The following is a 23,901-nucleotide window of genomic DNA, read 5'->3' as shown; positions in this document are numbered from 1 at the left end:
CAGGAGAGAATTCCAGCGGATACATTCAAATCCTGAGTGTTACCATATGGGAGGCACCATTCCGAATCTGGGGGTAGAGCAATGAAGAAAAACACCCACGACCTTGATAGGGCTATGAATTTGTGTACTCATAGGTTACATATGGTCCTACAATCATTTCCTATGCAAACAGTCTCTAATTGGAAATTAAAATGTCTAGTCCTATGTAATTAGCAAAACCAAATCTTGACTTAACATTACATCTCATTTTTTCCTGCGGGCTGGTCTGCATGGGGCTGAGAGCCTGCTGTGGTTGGTGTCCCCTTTCTCCTTGTTCTCACTCTCCACTCCCCCAGTTGCTGTTTCCCTCTTAAGCCCTGGTTAAAGACTAATAAGGAATATGGAGGACACTTCTTGTATAACTGGATGGCTGTATGATCTCAAAGTCCACAGTGGTTAAAGACACATCCTTGGGATGCTTGGAATATGGTCAAAGGGTGTTTTCATGTGATTTTCAGAAGTTTCCTGCTGATCCTTTTCTCCTGCAGGTCCTTGAGCAAGATGGCTGGCAAGTTCTCTATTCTGAGCCGTCTCCTGTGGCCCCACACTCAGTCTCAGGAAATATCTAGCTATACCCCTCCCGCCTCCTTCTGTGAAAGTCTCCAGCATCCTCCATGTGGGCCCAAGACTACCCAGAAAGGCCCTTGATAGTGTGGCCCATCTTGCCCTTGCACACCACTCACATATCCTTTGCTTGGATACATTCTGAAAGGACTATCTCAAGACAGTATCAAGTCTCTGTGCTGTGTGACAGAAATAATCAGCCTTTTCTCACCTTCTAGATTTCTGAGACAGGAATCAGCCCCAAATCAGGGCATCCTCTTCCTGCAGAGGAACCTCAAACCTACCCTGACTAGCCACACTGCAGCACTCCTCTCTAGGCTGCTAATGAGGACATGGCACAACCCTCCCTAAGAGACCAAGCATATAGAACTCACACCTCCTTCCAAGATATCATCACCTCCCTTCTCCTCTCCTTTTGGTGTCTTAAAAGTGTGTGAGGAATTTCAAAGTTGCAGACTATTTTAGGAAACGTTTCCTTGAAAACTTGCACATTTGAACTTGTCTGACACTGATAGGTATCACAGTGATGCTACAGTCAGAACTGAGGCAGGAGGAGTACAGTTCTAATGCTATCTTATGCACGTAAGTAAAAAACAAACCTCCTGTAAGCTGGTCTTGCTATAAATAATACAGTTAGGATTTATCAAGGCTTTTACATCATGGGATTAGGTAGTAGACTCCTCTGAGGGGCTAACAAAAGTGAAAGGAGCCTGTGCTTTGACGCCAAGCTGGAGAGCACTGGAGTGGGTAAGAGACACAGAGCTTTAAAATAGTGAGGATGGATTATGCTTTCAGCATTTAAAGTAAAACCAGGGCGTGAAAATGATGCTACAAGTGCAACCTGAGTTTTTTTAATCAAAAGGGAAGTCTTCTAAAGTTATGTGGCTTCTCCAGTTAATTGTTTAGTCTTCAGCTTTCCTTGATTAGAGGAGACGGTTGATCCCATTAAGGCATGAGAAAGTCTGGTGATAGCACTGCCTGGGGAAAAAGGAAAAAGAAACCTAAGTTACTCTAGGACTTAACATAACTACTCTGAGCAGAAACTGATAGAGAAATAATTAATTTCCATTCTTCAGTACTGAAAGGGATAAAACATGTAGAATCTAATGTGGGATTTTCTAGAAAATCTATGGCAGCTAAAGCCTGAACAAATGATGAGATCAGAGAAGACGATGAGTGAGGGCAAGAGAATGGAGAGATGATAAAACCTAGTTCTGAGCTATACTTTCATGAGAAGCAAAGAGGGAAACTGAAAATTATCTGTCAAGCATGGTTATATGGAAGCCTTGATAACAAAAACATTGAAGAATGAGTACCTGACATGTCAAAACTCCAGGAAGATGCCAATGAAATAATTTAAAAAGTATCCCAGAACAAAATTGATAGTGTCCGCCAGTTTGAGTAGGGAAACCAATAAGTGATAGGCAGAGCTCCCAGCAAGAAAGAGATGAGAAAATGTAAAAAACCCAAATTTGTTCATAATATAGTAAACCTTAAACAGCCCAAGTTGATTGACTGAAACCATTAGCAATCTGGTCACTTCATCATTGAATATTGATATTTTATTATTTAAGATTCTTTCTTAAGTGGTTCTGCAGAAATACCTTTCTACAAATACAAAGAAGAAAATCCATGTGAAGTCTTGTCAACATTCAGAAGTACCCAACATAAGTAGTATTTGCTTACAAATCCTAAGCAATGTCTCCATGAATATTCCAAACTCAGAGATCCAATATAATTATCTTATTGGTTCAGCTATAATAAGAAAAGGACTGCAAGTGATTAGGGTTTCTGAGCTTGGTCTTTTTTCAGTGCTCTCTTTAATTGGCACCTGGTCGAATTTCTAGAAGGACACTTACCTCTTCCACCTTCCTTGTAGGTGCAGACGACAACCATGTGCATCTCCGTTAGTCTGAGCGGCTTCGTGGTCCTGGGCTGTTTGTTTGCGCCCAAGGTGCACATCGTCCTGTTCCAACCTCAGAAGAATGTGGTCACGCACAGACTGCACCTCAATAGGTTCAGTGTCAGTGGAACTGGGACCACATATTCTCAGTGTAAGTATGGAACTTGGTACTGACTCCATCACACCCAACACAGGGAGTGGGCTGGGAAGGTAAGCAATGAACATAGACAGGAACAAACATGCCAAGTCCATCCCCATGAACAACTGAAATCAGGTCTAATAAGTACTGGTTTAACCATGGTGTGCCAGGTACTGTTTAGGTGCCAGGGATACAGTGCCGAGTAGAAGTGTCAAAGTTTATGTTTTGGCAGTACTATGGTCTAGCAGAGAAGACAGATATTAATATCTGCAACTGCAAATAGGACTTTTGACCATGTTGTGAAGTCAGAGAATCTAGTTTCCAATCCTGAATCTGCAATCAGTTCAATCGGTAATCCTGAGTATATCACTTTGTTCTTCATTGCCTTAGTTTACTTATCTATCTAAAGGGTTGAGCCACATGGGTACTCTGTAAAGTATGTTCTGTGTCACATAGATGATGAAGTACTTCATGAAAAATTAAAAGGGGAAAATAATGGAGTAAGTTGGAAAATGCTACATCCTAAACGCCTTCTTGGAAATTCACAGCACCTCTTTTAACACGAGTGTGTTAAAGGTTTTCAGAATCCCCATAGCAAGCAACTGTTTTAAGTTTTGTTATTTACAGAGTTTCATAAAAGCATTTGAGCACCGTTAAACCAATTAATATCCCATGGACTACACCTTGGAAAGTGCTGGAATAGATCTTCTTCCTACTTCAATGACATACTGTTTTTCAGCTGAGAACCAGCTGAGAAGGCAGTGTGAACTGAATGTTACCTGAATGACTCCCCAGTTCAAAATTCTCTCTCCTACTGGCCTGCAAATACCTGAAACACTATCCTTAAAGAATCATTCCTTTAATTCTTAGGTCCTCTAAAGCACAGATGTTCCTAAGGTGACAACCTTTTAAGCCATTTTCAGTTAATGTGCTGTATGAAGTAGGTGTTCACTGTCAAAAGGATGAAGTGGGGAGGAGGGAGTAGAGCCACACATTGGGTGGGGAGAGGACTGGAGTGGCAGAGACAAATGACCACTTCACACTTTTGCATCAAGTCAGTTAGAAAGGATATTTCAAAATACCGCAGCACCACAGAGTGAGCAATCACATTGGTACCCCAGTTTCTCCAACAAAGTATAAAGTTGAACAGGACTGCCGTCCCCTAGCAAACAAAGGGAAGATTGATGGCTGATAGCCCATGTTCAGTGACATACTGTTCGTTTATACCACTTTTCGGTGGAGAACTTTTCAGCCAAATTTCCGGGTGTCACATGGTTGAGTACCAGCACATGGTAAAAGTTGTGAAATAATTTTTCCTTTTATCTTAGAGAAACCTATTTATTTCTTGAGTAAACAAATCTCTTTTTCTAGAGTCCAACTCTAATAGCTAGCTAATCAAGACAAGAAAACACTGGCAATCACTAATAAAAACAATCACAGCTAACAGGAACTATCATTTACTGAGTGTTTTCTATGTGCTGGACATTGTGCTAAATACCTTATACATGTGTGTGTGTGCTGTATATCTTATTTAACACTAACAACTCTCTTAAATTAAGAAACCTACCCAGGGTCAGGGTTTTATTAAAAGTGTTAGGGCCACAGATATTGAAAGTAGCAGGTCTAGAATTTAGAGTCAGTTTCTCTGATTTCAAAGCCAGTGCATCAAACTACTGTACTTTCTGCTCCTTCACCCAGAATGCAGGTCAGGAAAGTTCCCATAATGCTAGGTACTTGGCAATTTTTAAAGGGAGGACAAAAGGAAGGTTACCCTAGACTATCACAAAATAGTCTTGTTGATAGCTCAGACAGAACTCTTGGTTGTACTCAAACAATTTTGCAAAGTCCTTAAGTCTTCCAGAGTCATTGTCCAAAATCCCATACATCCCAACCTCAATAATTTAGAAATGGTGGCATTTTCTAATATATATACTAGGAATTAATAAATTCCTGAAGGGATAACAAGGGCACTTTATCCAATCAAGTCTCTCTTCAGAATTTCAGAAAAATCCATTTACACAAAAATAATGTACTTTGGCTACAGTGGACCTGCTTTAGCTGTCACTCGATATGCTAAATCTACTAGTGGCCCAATTAATACTTCAAGGTAGGTGTCTACCAAGCCCAACATTTTATAAAAATTTTGTTACTCAAAGAAATTTTAAATTATTTTTCTTTAAAAAGGTCTAAATTTACACCTCATTTTTCAGCAATTTCCCCTAATTAATCCAAATTAATGAAGTGGTATTAAAGTAACAAAGTGAAGTATTTATGTGATTATCTCTAGGCATTTCAAAGTGCATAAGAAACAAATATATTGATCTTTTGTTTGCAATTCTGTATCTTTTATTCAAAACACTTTTATATTTTTTGGCTTATTTTATCCCATGAATACTGGGCATCACAAGCTCCATTTTACAGCTGAGAATATAGAGAATAGAAGTTAACTTCTCAAAGATGTACAAGGATTTAAGACTTGATACTGCATTTCCTACTACATGATCCCAGTGGGATCCTAAAGAGCATGACAGAGCCTGCCGAGATTCAAGGGGAGGGGCATAGACCCGAACTCTCAAAGAACTGGTCGTCAATATTATGCCACACTGTCCAAATCCTGATTTGTGGTTAATATCCTTCTCATTGTAATAAATTGGAACTATTGTCACAACATTCATTCATTCATTAAATGCTTGAGTACCTTTTACACAACAGAAATTTCTAAGCACAGTGTACACAAGTGGTGAATAGGAGAGAATCCCTGGTCCCATAAAACTCAGTGTCTAGGGCAGTCTTTTACATAGTGTAATCCATTAATAGGTCATGAAATTAGTTAGTATGTTTGACTGCATTTAAAAATATATATATTAGAGTATAATATATGTGAAAAGGATAAATAGTATTTCATAAACTTTGCTCCAGAATTTACTTATGTGTACCAGGTTCAGGTAAAACATTTCTTACTGTGAACTACAATCAAAGAAGTTTGAAAGACACTCATCTATGGAATCTAGTTCTGTGTATTAATATGTTACTGCGACTATGGTGAACATTAAGACAACTGGTTTAATATCTCAGTGCCTGTTTCCTCCATTATATATTCAGCTCAATTTATATCCTCTTCCCTCCTAAGTACTGGGAAGTACATTAGTTTTTTAAATCAAGAAAAATCCTTAAACTACTCAGAGCTCATTAGGAAAAGCATATGACTTACTTAGGTTGTACATAATTTACGCTCTTCTGATAAGTATTATGCACGCATTTTATTTTATTGGATTATTGTTACCTGGTTTTCTGACTTACTCCCTCCAGAGGTAAAAACAAAAACCCCATGTATGGATGAGAGTAAGCTCTTACAGCAACAGGGTTACCCTACATAAACACACAAACACAACAAACTCTCATGAGTTGGTGGGTCAGGAATTCAGGCAGTGTGGCTAAGCAGTTATCTGCTCTATACCCTTCACTGAGGTCCTTCTGTGGTATCAGCTGACACTGATCTGGAGGGTCACAATGGTTTCACTCTTATGTTGGCACTTGGGTGGGTCACTTCGCTCTGTGGGATCCTAGAGAGCATGACAGAGCCTGCCCAGATTCAAGGGGAGGAGCATAGACCCAAACTCTCAAAGAAATGGTCATCAATTTTATTATGCCACACTGTCCAAATCCTAAATTAATCCAGTACTACACTCTTCTCAGGGATTATAGCAGCTTTACACACTTAATCCTGTGCAATGCCAATAAGTCACCTAGACTGGAAGGTACAGAGCCAAATTAATTCCCAATTAATTCTCTGGCAAGAGTAACAGAAATGCCATATTACTTTAGAGCCTCAGTGAACCCCCTGACAGCAGCCAAGATGGTTGATAGTATTGGATTTTAAAAGTGGAACAGTTGCTCCAAAAAGATGGAAGAGCATGACCAAACCCAGAAGCAGGGCTGCTGAACATGGTTCATTCCTGGAAAACTAATCATCTGAAAAATGTTTACCTTCTTCTGCTAGGTACAAAAGAGAACAATTTTAGTTGTATCTGATTAACTATACACTATGGGAGCCAGTAAGATGAAAATAATAAAAACAAAAAGGAAACATCAACTTTTTCCATTAAGTTGTACCCATAGGCCAAAGGTTCCCAATATTTGCATACAAAAAAAAATAACCTCTTTGAAATAAACACCCATAGATATTTTGATTCATGTGGTCTGGGACAGAATAAATCTAGTTTGTAACAGATACCCCAGCTGGTTCAATAGAAGTGGTCCAAGGAAAACATTCTGAGGGCATTGGCCTAATCCATCCCGTCTGTGTCATCCACTGGTGTCAGTGGAGAGCAGGGAGGTCCTCTTAGATGACCTACAGAGAGGAAGTAGGCACTGGGTTCAAAGAGGAATAGGTATTCTAAACTCCCATCCTGTGCCTTGTGATGCGAACAGCCACATCCCCAAGCAGTTATTTCCCCAGCTGCTTCTGGAAACCTCCAGAGAAGTCATTTCTGGCATTGAAGCACCTGGACACTCAGAAAACACTAATTGAACCTGGGAATGCTCTTTCCAATAGCAGTATAACTCAGCAACCTTTAAATCCTAAACTCATACTTATAATGCTACTCCCACACCCACCCACGAGCAAACATTCTTTGTATTTGGATGAGAAAGAAAAGAGGTCATTCTTTATTTTGTCAGCTTTAGAAGCAAAGGGGCTTCTCACAGCGAGTTCCCAAAACAGGCAGTCAAGAACATATGCTGTGAATGTAAGTAGAACTGCATAATTTTGAAGGAGACTAGCTGGATTTGCACAGCATAAAATCCTCTGGGGCCCATGCAGGTCAGAATGTTGTTGACACTAATGTAGGTTTACATCAGCACAGACTGGGGAGCAAGAGGTGAGAAGTGGGGTGTGCCCAGTAGTCTTCAGAGCTGTATGTATCCAGACTTGGTCCTGTGGGGATGTGTGTTTCTCTTGCTCAAGGTGATCATTCAGATGAATGTATGTCATTAGCATTAAGATCAGTCAAGAGGCTTCTGCCAACTAATGACGCTTGTTTTTGGGTCCCTGAGGAGCCATAGGCATATGGAGATTGATTTCCTCCGCTAAAGCATTATTCCAAAAGTCACTTGTCTAGGTGGTAATGTGTGAACTGCTCAATTAACAGAAGTATTCTTTATTACAAAGCATTTACACATTTTAAAAATAAAGCAGTAGCAAAAAGGATCAAGTAAACAGTCTTTTAGAGACATCGTGCAGTTTTCCACAGAGCTACAGCAACAGGAAGCAGACACATGAGGACTAGACTTTGCATTTATCAATGGCCGAGCCTTTGAAGATACCCCCATTAGTAGGGGGCAATCCATTGTTCAAGCCTGAATATGAGTTTATAAAAGAAAAATAATGGCATGTAAGGCCCAAGTTTCTTCTCTACAGTGCAAGCCCGGAAAAACAGTATAATATGCCTGTGCTTCACAGTTCAGGGAGTCCCATGACGACACTAGCCTGGCCAAGCAAATTTGCAAGTTATTTGGCAACACAGACAGAACCAACAGTCTTCGCCACAGTTATAAGAATATTATAAACATTAATCCTCACTGGCCAGTTCGGGAGGAACCTAGAGTAGTCACCAAACTGAGCCATCTTCTTCTAGGCAGGATACACCTAGTGCATCCAAATTAAGAGAGATGTCAGTCCAGTTTCCCTTTGGGAAGGAAAGTCCACAGCATTCCTGAAAACCATTCTATTCCCTTTCTCTGCCTCCTTTGCTGGGAATGGGAGAATGGAGAGTCTCCAGCTGTAAGATGTAACGCTACATGTTGTATTGATGAACACCTCTCCTTTCTTCTGTTTAACATTTCCACTGTATGTTTCTCATAACTGTTCTTTTGTAACTCTTAAGTCATTTTCTCTTCACCTTTAATATTTCACTAAGTTTTGCCAAGCAAATTTAGCGCACCTTCTTTAGTAACAGTGACCCCACAGACCAGAGCTGGAAGGGCTAAGGATCATTTATTCTAATAAACACGTTCCTAGATGAGAAAACCAGGGCCCTACCTATGAGATACTTTAAGGAATTGGATAACTGAAGTCATAGATAAAACTCCAAATCTGCGGTGTGCCTCCTGTGGCCTCTCTGGATGTTCTCTCTCATCTCGGTTACAAAATTCATCTGAGAGACTATTCTGACAATGAGAATCTAAGCACCTGAAAATTCCATATTTTTCAAGTTCAAAGCTTTCCCTTCAGCTACATACATAACGGCATCTTCTCCTACCAACATGGGTGGGTGCAGACTCATATTCCTCTCAAAAGTCCAGACCAGGTTGTTCAGTGGCATAAATCACGTCTGAGACCCTGGTGATCCCCACACCATAGCTGCATGCAGAGGAGACATGGTATTCCAGAGGGGGTGCTCACAAAACATCTCAGAAAATAAAAGAATACTGCAAATGGTGGCTGCCTAAATGTTTATGTCAAAGATATCATTTCTCTCACTTAAATAATTCTTTAAAAATAAGTATCACTTTCTTGAATTAAATAACATTGTGTAGTTACACTTCTGCCCTGTATATTTGAATAGAATGTAAACTAAATAGCTCAAAGAGAGTTCCTAAGCTACAGTTCATATTGTATGAGAAATATCTGTATGTACCCAGATAGTCGTGTGCATTTCCTTGTAATCCCAAATTTATTAACGCCTTTGGAAACATGGTACTATACTCAGAACTATGTAGATATGTTAATTAAAAAAGGAATATGTATATAATCAAATACTGCACACACATTGAATTCAGATGATCAATATCTTAAAGCAAGCAAAGAGTCTAACATTAACTTACTCTACACTGTTTTTGCCTCCTACTTCTTCATCTCGTTTAAGTGAAATTCTCTAACAACAGCCCTTAGTGGAGATCTCTGTGTGCTGATAGCAGGAAAATGCCTACTTATGTGAGAAATTTTAAAAAGATGTCTTCCCTATCTGGAGTAATTTCAGAGGCTTTGGGACAGAGACCCCTCAACAAATAAATGTGGCCAACTGGACGGATAATCCAGTCACCTACTGAAGAAGCTGTTGGGCCCAGGCTCAGCTCCAGGCCCTGGAGATGTGGTAATGAACAAAACAGGCAGACTGTACACTCAAGCAAGAGGGAGGACAGCCAGCCAAACCAGTGTACAACATATGCCAGGTATCGATAAGTGATGTGGAGAAGGTAATATGGGGCATCCACAGGCAAAGCATACAGGGGATAGAGAGCTTTATAGAGTGGCCAGGGAAGACCTTTCTGAGAAGGGCAAGTTTGAGCAGAGCATGAAGGAAATGAAAGGGACCTATGTCTGTACCTGGGGGAAGACACTCCAGGCAGAGGGATCATAAAAGCAAAGGTCCAAAGCTGGAAGAATATCAGAGGCCAGCGTGGCTGGAAGGAAATTCATAAGGATGAAACTAAGAGATGAGGACAGAGAGGCAACAGAGTGTGTAGGACTTTGGAGGTTATTGCAAGGACTTTTACTGGGAAACCACTTGAAGGGTTTCATCAGAGGTGTGGCATGGCCCGACTTTAAAGCATCATTTTCATCCTTTTGGCTGTGTGGGCAGAACAGAAGACAGTGAGCAGGCAGGAGCACCATTAGGAAGCTATTGCATAGTCAGATGTTAGTGGCTTAAATCAGGGTGGTAGCAGTGGAGGATAATAAAGTTTCAGAAGCTATATGTAATTTGAAGGTGAAGCTAGCAAGATTAGCTCCACTGAAAAAGGGGGAATAATAGCTGACATCATTTTATAAGAGTTCAGTACTTTGGGCTTCATACTTTGATCCCAAGACACACGGCTTCTGTTCACTGTTTGAACCTCAGGATGAATGCATTTCAGATCCTGGCCTGAAAACACATTTGGATGGAAAAGAGAAATAACCAGAGATGTTGGGCAACCAAGAGGAGGCAAGAAGAATGCAAAATAGGTAGAATAGTGCAAAAAATGATGGGGTCCTTTCATTTACAAATTAATGGGCATCCATTTTTGTACTTCTTGAGGGAGTAGAGAATAAAGGACATGATTGGAAAGAAAACATGACATTACGACATGGCAACAGTGGACTGAGGTATTTAGTTGAAGAACATGTAGAATTTCTATTGCTAAGGTAGTTAAGTTGTATCATGGGTTCTAAAAAGGTACATGCCATATTTTCTCTTTCCATGAATCTTGGCTCACAAGAAATGACTCACTCAATGAAGAAGTCTTTGCATCCACAAGTTCTAACTTCCCATTTGGAAATTGAAGCTTGGATCTGTGGATTTTTATCCCACATCATAATGAATATAATTTCCTCTTAAATCAGTTTAAATCTTAGCAGCTGAAGACTGTTAGGTCCTGAGAATCTAGCCCTCATTTCTTAACAATGGATTCTCTGTTTTCACTGTGAAAACCACACTCTTAGCTTGTAGTGACATCATATGCACAGATGATAATACATGCTAATTAATAACATATATTAATCAGCAGATGAACATCTTCTGGAATGGGACCAATGGGCCTGGCACAGTGAAATTAAGGTGATGAGTAAGAAAACAGGTTCAATAATAAAGCAGAAGAACAAGGTGACAAACAGCTGGTGGAAATTGGACTCCATGTCCATAGCATTAAAATAGCTAAACAAGCAGACATGCTGGGGAAAATAATGTGGTTACCAGGAGCAAGGAAATGGAACAGATGGGAACAAACTGGAATGTCTGTTCTATTTAAATGTTTGTTTTATTTTTCTGAGTCTGATATATTACACAGTGATAGTAACACTGATTCTCAAGAACTAAGTCTCAGCCACTAAATTGACTAACAGACTTGGCATCTGTAAGAATCTATTAAATGAATATATTTAGCATTGACTGAGGACCCAGTTACCTGAAAAAATAGGCTCATTTTCTCTAATGCCTGGTCAGCCTGTGCATTGCTGGTAGAAGAGAAATGGATTTCCCAGTGTGAGACAAAGCTACCACTGGCTGCATTGATCTCTAATGCTTCAACAAGTCTGTGAAGCAAAATATGCCTTTTGATGGGTGTGAATTGCCCTTCTGTGATCAATGGTGGAACTTATTGGGTCTTTTTCTGCTATATCCAGTTTTCACATTGAATAGTGATGAAGTAGCACCTTAGCCCAGAGGAACTAACAGCTGCTACTCACTTCTTCTCCCAGGAAAGCCAAAAATAAGCCAGCATGCCTCTTATTTCCGGCAGAAAAGATGATTATAGAAATCTGCTTAACAGTACTTAAGAAAATGGGCTAAACTTATGCCATTAGAAATCTCATGAGAATTTCATTAGAATAATAGCAGAAGCTCATCACAAACACACATAAAAATGATAGTACTTTGCTCTTCCACGTATTTTACTACCTTGGGGAATAACAGATGGGCCAGTATGGGAGGCATATGTAAAATATTTATGAAAGGCAAAGTAATTGAGATAGTCAACTCATAAAACAGTAATTTTCTCTACTCTATTCAGCAGCATGTACAAAAATGAGGGTATTTTTTACATAATAAAATCCAGTAGGAAAAGCTACAGATGAAAAGTAAAAAAGAAGCCGAAAAATAAGCGACAGTTCCCTTCAATACACTAAAAAGTGGTTGGGGAAAAGAATGGCTGCAGAACAAGTCTCTTGGGTGTTTTTGCTGTTGTTACTGAATTTGTAAGAAGACCTTGAATGTGTATTGTCTTCCCCTTAGAGAATTTCAACCTTGTAACATAGGGTGTTCCCTTTAATGTCCTTGTGATGCAGGTCAGTTCTGCAAACTCCCATAATGATATCCATGTGCTATATAGTAGATTACTTGAAACTCTAACTTGAGGTTTTCCCACAAAGCTGCCTTTGCATCGCCTGTACTTCTTACCCATATAGTCAAAATTCACTCAATTTTTAAGAAATTAGAATTCAGTGAGCCAGCAGAGCATAAGATCACACTGAAGCAAAGCATTCTATCAAGTTCCACAATAGTATGGGGAATATCAGAGTAGGTTTCTGCTACAATTTTTGAAAATGCAGGTAGAAAGGGGATTAGACTAGTCCAAAGTAGACAGAGAAGGGTGTTAGCATACCAGCTGCTGGTTCTCCTGGACTTACCGCCTTGACTCATCCCTCCTCTGCAGTCTCTGAAAATGAAAAGCCCGCACAGAAATAATCAAACTTGATCCTGGAAAAGATGAAGAGATTAGTTGAAATGTCAAAGACAGCATGTCCACTATGGAATGCTCAGGACCTGAGCCAGTGCTCTTTGCAAGGGAGTTAATGGTCAGTGCCACATGGGGCCTGAGAAGCAGAAATGCCTACCTGTCCCAAAACAAGGCTTCCTACAGACCTCCCATCTACTGGGCATTTCTTCAGGGTAAAAGGTTATTTCCTTCTTGAAACTTCCATTGGTTCCCATGTTTGAAATGCAACTGTTTATACAATCATTCGGTAAATATTTATAGAGAGTCTATTCCATGACCAGCAATAGGGATAAAATAATGAAAAAGATAAGCAGAGCCCTTGCATATTTTCTGGTCAAGAGAATGCGACATAGGACATTAACCAGGAAAGAAAAAAAAGCAAGAAAAAAAATTAGTTTTAAAATTCAGTAACGTGACACAGAGTAATAGGTTGGCTACTTAAGTTAGGTGGCCTGATGACAGCCTTTTTCAGGAGGTAACATTTCAGATGCAGAAGCCATTGTGATTGAGAAGGAAGAAGATTCCTGGCAGAGGCACCAACTACTGCAAAAGTCTGAGGTTGAGAAACAGAGATGCTGTGTTTGAGGACAAAAGCAAAAAAAAAAAAAAAAGTTGGGGGGAAACATGGAATTAGGTGCATGTAGAAAGATAGGCCGTGGTCTGTGTCGCCCTGGGTTTTAACCTGCGTCAGAAGAACATGAAGGGATGCCACTGGAGGCATGTAGGTAGGTGACTTGTATTTAAAATTACTCACTGGTACAGAGAACGTATTGCATGGAAGCAAAGAGAGTGACCAGTGGTGTAGCGATGGCAGTGGCCAAGAGGAAGATGATGGTGGTCTGGCTCAGGGTGGTGGGTACAGAGATAGAACTATGCAGATGTGGACACAGAGTTGGTTGGACCTGATGATGGGTTCAACATGGGAGGAGGGACAAAAAAGGAAGGAAGCGTCAGCCTTAGACTTTGGGTTTTTGGTACTTGGCTGGCTGGTGAGAACATTCACTGAGGAAAGGAAGACTAAGTGGGGGACAGGTTAGGAAATCAGGAGTTATTTTTGGCCACTTGATTTGGAAATGTCTATTAAACATGTACATGGAGATGTCAAGTTGATGGTTTTTACGAGGATGCTGCAAAAGAAAACATGAAATCGCCTGGGAACCGTGGTTTGAACTTTACTTTACTAAACTTTTTCTTTCTCTTGTCTTACCCAGCTTTGGTAAAGCTAGAACTGGATCAAGTGTATAAAGAAATTTTACAGAGAACGAAGTAGAGCCCTCACACTTGGAATCATTATCACTATCACTTTCCATCAAGTATTTACCTACCCAGTGTGTTAAAATGTCCTCACTGTAGAAGTTTCAGAAAATGTGGATTATGTTGTCTCTGCCCCCAAAGATAATGGACTTTTTATAGTGCTCTGATATTATAAAGAAAATTAAACCTCATAGAAACAATGTTAAAAGGAAAAAAATCTCCAAGAGTTGGCATGTCACATAACTCTACTGAACCCTTAGGCAGCAACATCTGACTTTACAGCTTTCCTCACCACCTACCCAAGCAATCAGTGCAAAACTGAGAGGCTGTAGTTTCCCTAGTCGTGGGCCTGTTGAAAGACTTCAGAGCCCCAAATATGGTGAATGCTCCCACACTGAGTGCCATGTAATCTCAAATTTCATAATTAGTTTCTCCTTCATATGGAAAGAAATTCCTGCGAAACATGCAATTTTATGGGGCAAGAATGTTCCCACAATGAGGCATAAACACTTTAGCATGAAGTTAGTTCATCTGATTAAAAACTAAGATATGCCCTTAAAGACTGGTCAGCATGACCTGGGCTCTGGTTTGGTAGCCAAGAGGGTCATTTCCTTCTGGGCAGAGTATGTCCAGATGGACAGGCCATGGGACAGGATGTGAACAGCTCTAAAAGGTAACATAACCAATCTCTAGCTGGTTCTCTTGGCTACATAGTTTCATGCCATGGAAAACCGGCTCCTTGCTTTTGTCCTCATTCAGTCAAAAGAAAAAGCATTAACAGTGAAATAGATATAACAGCTGTTCTCAGATTTTAAAAAGAATACCCTTAAAACAAGTTAAAAGCTATAAATTGTATCTAGGAAAAACTAAGTGCCCTGAAAAGAATGAATATACGTACCTACCTGTATGATGCTCCTACCCTGCCATGGTTGTCATTAACAAGAGCCTTAGCCCTTTGGAATGGCTTCCTTTCTGAGAACTGTTATGAAATTGAAGTTGTTAGTACACCGACCCTCCCTAGAGTGTTCACTGAGATTACCCACTTGAACAATGAAAATTTGTCAAACCATTCTCTAGAAGGCAGTGGAGTTCACAGATGATTCATGAGGCTATATATGTAAGAGTCATCCCTGCCCAGAGAAGATAAAATTAATTAAGGTATGGAAAATAGCAATTAATTGAAGTGTTTAAGGAAATTGCAGTGAGCTTTCCGTTTTGCATATTGTATTTTAACCAGTTTATAGCTTACCAAAGCTAATTTTAAATCCACAAGTGACTTCTTTCAACAGGGGTTATGCTTAATGTCATACCTCTGCTTGATATTAGTGGAGGTATGTGCCAGGAGACAACTAATTTGGGGTCAGAACATATTTAGAAAGTTGACCTACTATGGCACTAACTTTTTTCACATTTCCCAAAGCCACGTTACAAGGAGTATTTAACTTCAGTTGAACCAGTCCGGGGATCACCCACCCATCCCCCATGTGGCCCACCTGACTGACACCGCATTTCCTGTCCCCCTTTGTTTTCCAGCCTCTGTAAGCACGTATGTCCCGACGGTGTGCAATGGGCGGGAAGTCCTTGACTCCACCACCTCATCTCTGTGATTGTGGATTGCAGTTCAGTTCTTGTGTTTTTAGACTGTTAGACAAAAGTGCTCATGTGCAGCTCCAGAATACGGAAACAGAACAAAAGAACAACCCTAGTACCTTTTTTTAGAAACAGTACAATAAATTATTTTTGAGGACTGTACAGTATATAGTGATGTGCTAGAACTTTTTAGGCTGATGTTAGTGCCCTTATTATTAACAATTCCCCAGAATATGGAAATAACCATTGTTTACAGAGCTGAGCATTGGTGACAGGGTCTGACAGGGTCAGTCTAAAAAAATACGGTGGCAATATTAGGTAACTTTTTTTCCTATGAAGTTTTTTGTAGGTCCTTATTGTAACTAATTTAGAATGCATTTCTATGTTGTATATTAAAGTTACATTATGTGTAACAGATTGTTTTTCTCAGCACAAAATAAAAATCTCCTGTATTAATGTAAAGATAATTGAAAATAAAACCTTCAAGGTTTACCAGTATTGTGGATAATGGCTTATTCTTTTTTATTCCTTCCAGGTAATTTGAACATGTTGACTTCAGATCATTTCTACTTTTAATGTTGGAAGAAATTGTCTAATTGTGCTTTTTTCACATCTATATACACTTGGATCCCAAGTTATTACCCTGTTAGAGTTATGAGCAGATCCAGGCTTCTTCCTGGACCAGGATGGTCAGGATTTGCTTTGACAATACCACAAACATCAGGCATTTCAGTGGCCAGATAACAATACATACAGTGGTTTCTTTAAGCCACATCTGCACAGCAACCCAGAAATTGCCCAAATAGGGCTCTGAGGCAAGAAGCAGAAAATGCCTACATTCTGGATGCAGAGACGGCAGCCTGTCAGGGAAGGTTGATGGCTGTCATTTCCAAACCAACCTTAATAATATGAAGGAGACTGGGAGAGCATCTTGTCATTCCCCTGAAAAATCACACTCACCATTCATAACTGAATGGGGCAATAAAAACGCAAGATAGCTTATTTCCCAGTGCTTTTCCAAAGTCCCAGTAATGAAACAGGCAGGCAAGTTTGTCACTAAACTTCAGTATTTCACTAATCTAAATAAAAGTGAATAGGAAAGCATGGATAAGAGAAAACTGTCTTATTCTTACCAATACAGTCATATTTCTCCTTGAAAACCCATTAGGCACAAATTATTTACTAATGTAGGAAAATTTACTAAGAACCCAACTATCTGCCAGGGCCTGTGCCAGGTGCCACGGAGAGAGAATATATTAGTTTCCCATGGCTAACAACTTACCACAAAGTGGGTAACTTAAAACAGCAGATACTTATTCTCTCACAGTTCTGGAGGTCAGAAGTCAGATATCAAAATGTTGGCAGGGCTGCGCCCCCACAAGCTCTATGGGAATCCATTCCTTGCCTCTTCTAGCCTCCAGAGGTCGTCTCTCCCTTTGTCTGTGGCCAGTACTCGAGTCTCTGCCTCCATCTTCTCATCGCCTTCTCCTGTGTGTCTGTCTGCTCTCTGTGTGTCTTCCAAAGACACTACTTCTCACTGGGTTTAGGGCCCACTGAGAAAATCCAGGAGGATCTCATCTCAAGATCCTTAATTACATCTGCAAAGGCCCCTTTTCCAAATAAGGTAACATTTTCAGTTCCCAGGATGTAGGCCTATATTTCGGGAAGCCACTCTTCACCCATAACAGAGAGAAAAATGAATAAAATATAGATGCTGCTTTTAAGAAGCCGAAAGACTGGAAACTCTCCTACTAAGGGAAATGTGACCAAGAGAGGGAGAAGAAGGAAGAGAATCAAGGATCTGAGAGACTCACAGGATGAATAACCCGGGGCTGGTTAATCAAGACGTACTGATTCTATTTTTAAAATCTCCAGAAATACAATGAACAGGTGCACAAAAGCCAACAGGACTGGCCTTGAAGGAAATAAAGTGAGGAATCAGATGTTCTCTTCTTCCTTCTAGAGGCATTTAAATCAGCAACCTAATCGACCCATCCAAACCTCACCAGATGCTCAAGACAACAGTGCAAATAACCCTCAAATAACCTGGATGTGGGGGTGTGGGCGGGGCAGTTTCAGCAGAGCTAGATGGCAAAAAGGCCTTCCCCTGTGACTGAAACTGGAAGGATGCTAGGTAAGTGCGCTCAGAATAAGCATCTGCTCAAGATAAAGGCTGAGGTCAGGTGGAGAGGAGAGAAAATACTCAGCCCATTGATGGAATGTGACAGTCTGAGGAAGGCAATATCACATGGGTGGTTCAGAAACTCAGCCGATGCCTAAAACAGTCAAATTGATCATGGATCTTTTTAAACAAGACAATTGGGCTGTGGGAGAATCTTGAGAAAACTGTTTTCAAGAGCTGGCTTTCAATTTACGGTTGCTACATTTCCCGCCCTGCCTGTATGCAGGAGGTGCGCAAGCTGACCACTCTTATGTTCTGCTCTGCTGCAAGCCTTGTTTCGTATTCATAAGTGCATCACCTAACATGGGATCCCTAGAAATAATTTTTTTTTTAAGTAAAAATACCTACTCAATACACAGATATCGAAAATAAAAGCTATTAAATCTTTTTTACATAAGCAGTCTCAAACAAATAGGTTTTGGATTGATTTTTGTTGTTTTTGTTTTTACTCTAGTAATAACATTTCATCCAGAATATAAAACTGGTTGAGCTGATCCATCTGTGCAAAAACATCTTGAATTTAGAGAACTCCAGCAGACTGATACATCCCACTCATAAAAAAATATCAGGACCTAACGATATGGTTGATTATCATTCATTTTCAGAGTGTTTACAGTTTCTGAAATTCTCTGTGTCCTCTCTAGTTTAAATATTAATAGATTCTCTGGCTCACTCAGGTTTATAATGGTAAAATAAAAAAGTCCCATTTTCACGATATGAGGCAAGCTGGTTTGCAGACCACATAGAGAGCAGAGTAAGAGAGTGGCTGAGGAAGGAGTGAATTCAGCAGGCGTACATCTACAGTTCTCAGCCCCACACTTCCTCTCCTCTAGCCCCCTGTTTTACTCATCCACCATCATAGCTCCAGGCCCCCCTTCAGCAAGGAGCTGTGGGCATGAAGAAGCCAAGAAAAGTGAGGTGCCAGGAAGATGGGTCATTGGTGCAGCTTATAACTGTTACAGCTCTAATAACAAAGGCCCAAAGCCAAGCAATAATCACTCTTGTTCTGCAACAGAAAGTTTCGATTTGCATAATTCCCACTAGCTTAACTCATTTCTTTAACCCAACCAATGGTGATCTGAAGCCCACCATCTGACATAAAGGAAATATTACCCCTCTCCAAACCAAGTTTACCAATATCCACAAGCTATTTTAGACAGAGCTCTTCTTCCACAAGTCATTAATGAGGAAAATTCCAGCAAACTGAAAGCCTTACTGGGACATTTTGTTCAAGGAAAGTGGAGGTCTGTTTCTTGAACCACCAATCATTAAAGGAATCCTAAATGTCATTTGCAGTTCACTAAGTCTTAAAATAGGGTTTGGTAAATGTGTGTGGATTGAGTTGTGCACTGCCTGAATACATGCAAATGGACCAGAGGACCCTCTTCAGTTGCCGGGACTTGAGGATATATGCTAAAGCTACTTTCAGTCATCAGTATCTCCTACTTCCATATCATTACTTTAAATGGATCTGTATATAAAACTGAGTATTATCTCCAAATTCAGTTACTTTAGCAATAAATGTTATAGAAACCTCAATGTAAAAAGGCTGTTAAATCAATCTTCCTAGTTTACTTTGAACCAATTTACTTGCTTTAGATTTATCACTTCCTAATCAATATCCATAACTGAGTCCCAGAACTACAAGAGGAACTCAGAAAGTATCTGGCTTTGTTTTGGGTTAGTAATTAAGTCATAAAGGGAGAATAATGAGTTATTTTCTTCTTGAGGATCTTTAAAGATCTGAGAAACTTTTAAGCTGGTAAGTTCCTAATGGGCAAAGAATCTGTGTGCAGATTCTTGTGAATAGTTTTGCTTGTGGGTCGCAGTGATTGAAGCCACTGGTCAGCAACCATAGCTCTCTAGTCAAATCCTAACTTAGCAGCTGTTTTTATAAGGCCTGTGAGCTAAGAATACATCTACATTTTTAAATAACTGGGGAAAAAATCAAAAGAATAATATTTCATGACAAGGGAAATTTAAATGAAACTCAAATTTCAGTGTACATAGATTTACTGGAATGTAGTCATACCCATTTGCTTACTTAATGTCTGTGGCTGCTTTCATGATACAACAGCAGAGTTGAGAAGTTGCCACAGAGACCACATGTCCTGCAAAGCTGAAAATATTTACTATCTGTCCCTTTACAGAAAAAGTTTGCTGGCATCTCATCTAGTCAATTGCATTAATAATACTATCAGTTAATGTCAACTGTAATAGTACTATCAATTATAATAGTAGTATCAGTTAATTTTTGTCCCCATCTTAAAGTTTTACTTCCTTCATGTATGGTCCTGAAATGAACTCATCTGAAGATGTGAAACTGAAAGAAATAAAATCCAGCAAGAGTATGATCTCTGGCCAGTTACTAGGAAGGTGAACTCCATTTTAGTGTCCAAAGAATGGGTCAGGTGTAGGGATTTTTTTTTTAAGTTTATTACCCTTGGGACCTTCTTTTTAAGTCAAACTTAATTTAAGGGTTGGACCTGTAAACCTGAGATAATATTCATGGTTACTATAAAATAGACGTGGGGATTTTTTTTAAGGAGAGCATGGCAGAGGCTTTTATTTAGAGAGAAAGCGAGAGGACAGAGCTCCTGGCTCAGGCCAAGAGGGACAAGAGAGCCCTCAGACGTGGGGATATTTTAAGTCCTCTGAAGAAGATATACTCCTATCTTTTGTGTAAAAAGATAAATGTGTGAAATTCACTAACTTTAAATTTGTCAATAAGTCATCTTCCCATCCCAAATCCTGGGAAATTTACTTTCACAAGGAAGAGAGATATGATCTGTACATTAGCCTCCCATTAGGAATGACCATTGACCATAGGAAATAGCTCTACTGACAGATGTCAAATGACAGCTGACCAGATTGGTCTTGAACCACAGTCAATCATGACCCATCGCCTGGGAACCTGGAGCTCCCAGTTGGCAAATTACTGCAGCCAAGCAATTCTTCCACATAACCGTTTAAACCACTGTTTCCCTTGGAAAGAAAATAATGACAAAAGTCTATTCAAAAATACTATGAAATGTTTTTAATCCTGGAAAGGACTTGACTACTAGTAACCAAAGAGGAGAATAGTCAATATGAACCAAATTCAAACTTTTAAATCCAGTGGACACATACACTAAATTGCTCAACATTGTTAAATGGCATGACTTAATTTATCCATAGAAGTCATTATTTCATCCAGTGGAAAACTGATTCAAATATGTTTTGACAGAGTGCTAGGAGATATTATAGGTGACAGTTGACTTAATGAAGTATTTAAGGCTTAAAAACTGTGCCTTTTAGAAAAACAACTTGTTGTACTACTCAGGGAGGCAAAGGAACAATAAATAGCAATTAAAAGTCATAGAAACATGATCAATTTGTGCATGCCTTCCAATATTCCACTGAGCTGTGCAAAGAGGCAAGACAAACTAAAATAAGTTTTATAGCCAGGATTGGTCTGAATATTTTCCTTCTAATATTTTTTCTGTCACACTTCTTCAGTGCTTAGAGTAAAATGACCAACCCCTGGGATCTAAAGGAAATAGGTAGCTCCTTTCCAAAGATGGGACTGAGCTGACAAAATCTGTTTAATATCTAAGATTAGAAATGAAATAAATAAGTTCTTCAGTTACCAACTGTATTTTCAGAGCTCATTAAAATATCAGACATTTTTGATACGTCAGAGGTTTTAGTCCAGTGACAGGAGGAGAAGGATGCTACCTGGGAGCAAATCCCAATCACCTCTACAGCTTGTGACATACATGTCGAGTGCGGCTGAAGATGAAGGGAGAGGTCACAGGTGACTCTGTGGAGACATTCTGACTCGCCCAGTCTGTACAACTTTGCCAGGGTTCCTCTGAAAGGGTGCGTTTCAAATGTACTTTCATTCTTCTGTTTACATTTTTATCAAGATGGGGAAAGGCTACTCAGCATGGTTACCAGGATAACATGGGCAAAGCCAGAATAATTTCCCCTTTCTAATAAGATTTAAGAAATTAAACATCAAAAAGGTTTATCCTAAATGACACCCTCCCTGAACTTCACAGCAAACAATAAAACAATGATAACCTCATCTATATGCGTAAATCCAACAGCAGAGATGTACACAAAACAGTCATTCAACAACAAAGTGATCCAGTGTTTTACCCACCAGTCAAACAGATGCAATTATTTATTTTTCTCCCATTTTCCACAAAAATAAAGACATCACCTGCTGAATCAAAAGTTACAAGTTTTACCTCATTTAAAGACTTGAGGCAAAATATTCAACAAACCCTGCCCATATACCCTGCCTCTCTCAGCCAGTCACCAGTCTTATTTAAAAATCTGTATTAAGATCTGTAAAGATTACTGTTTATTAGAAGCAAACCAGAGCACCTTAGATCATCAATGGCCAGGAAACTCCCCTCTTCCCCAGATATAAAACAATTAAGGTTTACACAACATTGGTTAAATCCAACTTCATTCAAATTTCTTTCAACAAGTAATATGCAAGTCATGCTAATACTGGTAACCTGCCCATCATTGGAAATAACATAATTATCTGGATCACCTTTGAATAAGAACAACAATTATTTCATAACTGCTTGTGGTACAAACCACATTCTTATTATGAATACAATTTATATGCAATTTTCTAAAATTGAATTCCTGCCTTATTGACTTGAAATGAAAAACTTCCACGGAAGTCATAAACCTCAATGTCTTAGCAGGAAAAAAACAAAAACAACAGATAACCTCTGATGCTTGACATAGGGCAAGTGTCCCCTGCCATTATCTGGAGAACATGAAATTACCCCAATACCTCTGTATTAGTTGCCTGTACTTATACATAAGCCATCCCACCTTCTCCATGGTTTTGCAAGTGATTTGAAAAAGAAGATTTTACACTCATTTTTAATTCCACTTTGAGCATTACGTAAACTGTTTTAACTTACTTGACTTCTATGACTGTGTCAGCTTATTTGTATTAATGGAAAGCCAATGCTTCTCTTTGCCTTTTTTTTTAAATGATTCATTCAACAATTTCAGTCAAGCCCTTCTTACCAGTTCTAAAAAGGATGGAATTTCAAAGGCAAATAGTAGTTTAGATAACCCAAGCACATGCTGACTCTCCTAAAAAAGTATTGCTTACTTAGGCTTCTGAAGTCAAGAAAGATACCCTATGGAAAAATGAAAAATTTATTTTCTTTCTTTGTTCACCATTTTTAATAGAAAAGATGTTTTCAGGTTTTTCAGGAAAATAAATAATGGGAAAAATAACTATACCTTAAAAAATTTCCCCCAAATATAAACAAAGAAAAGACATAAATGGGATCACAATGCGTATGCTCACATCTGCCCTCCAGAGCACACTTGTTATGTAGAAGTTACAAAGAATAAAAGTTACCCATTAATTGTATGGCATGCATCAACAGTGCACTGGTGGGCTCAACCTGGGTTTTTTTCAGTTATATACAGATAAAATCTCTTCCTGAGTTGAACTTCATCTTCAGTTGAGACCCAAACCATTTGCTTTCCTGTTTTTGGCAAGATATCAGACCATGTGGTAAGGCAATCAAACATTTCAACCCCCATCCCTTTTCAACAGGCATGGCCCTCCTCAGTGAGACCACCAATGTACCAGGTACAAGGACAAGATCTAAACTATTGCCCTGTAAAACTAGAAAGCAGATTTCCTTGTTCATTAGTCTGAAGGCTACAGCGTTTTCTTTTCATATATTTGGAGATCTTGAGGATTTCAGCTGAACAGATTCAAAATGGTCTTCTTTTTCCTATAAAGAAAGAAACATTAAAACAAAATCAACTCACTAAAATTCCAATACAATTTAAGGATCTTATGTGTCCAGAAGGAAAGTTCTGGAAATCATTTTAATCTATGTACCTGCCACTGGTAGTTAGGAATTTACTTTTAAAAGAGGTGGCAGATATAAAACAGAGAGCATGCCTTCCCTGAAGGATGTATTTGATGCCCAGGAGATAAGACAGACAACCCAAAATGGAAGCAAACACGATTGCTATAGATACCAAAAGATGCAGCTG

The 23,901-nt window shown here is 39.4% G+C and overlaps 2 protein-coding genes across 6 annotated transcripts in view; one reads left to right on the top strand and one right to left on the bottom strand.

Moving 5' to 3' along the window:
* GRM3 (glutamate metabotropic receptor 3) overlaps positions 1-19,774 on the top strand; it is a 217,911-nt gene extending 198,137 nt beyond the window's left edge. Inside the window, exons 4-5 of one of the 2 annotated variants that reach the window (XM_073238900.1) lie at positions 2,483-2,657; positions 15,624-19,774. In XM_073238900.1, the coding sequence (XP_073095001.1) occupies positions 2,483-2,657; positions 15,624-15,697 (249 nt within the window). In that variant the 3' untranslated portion in view covers positions 15,698-19,774. The remainder of the gene's footprint in view (positions 1-2,482; positions 2,658-15,623) is intronic. The other variant, XM_017669587.3, reaches the window with a different exon arrangement.
* A 1,110-nt stretch (positions 19,775-20,884) lies between these two features.
* ELAPOR2 (endosome-lysosome associated apoptosis and autophagy regulator family member 2) overlaps positions 20,885-23,901 on the bottom strand; it is a 206,715-nt gene continuing 203,698 nt past the window's right edge. For all 4 annotated transcript variants that reach the window (XM_073238899.1, XM_073238896.1, XM_073238897.1 and 1 more), the window contains one exon: positions 20,885-23,633. In XM_073238899.1, coding sequence (XP_073095000.1) covers positions 23,574-23,633 — 60 coding nt within the window. In that variant the 3' untranslated portion in view covers positions 20,885-23,573. The remainder of the gene's footprint in view (positions 23,634-23,901) is intronic.

This window comes from Manis javanica, chromosome 6, assembly GCF_040802235.1.
Source record: "Manis javanica isolate MJ-LG chromosome 6, MJ_LKY, whole genome shotgun sequence".
NCBI lineage: Eukaryota > Metazoa > Chordata > Mammalia > Pholidota > Manidae > Manis > Manis javanica.
The sequence above is the reverse complement of the archived record's forward strand: the minus strand, read 5'-3'. Positions and strand labels throughout refer to the sequence as shown.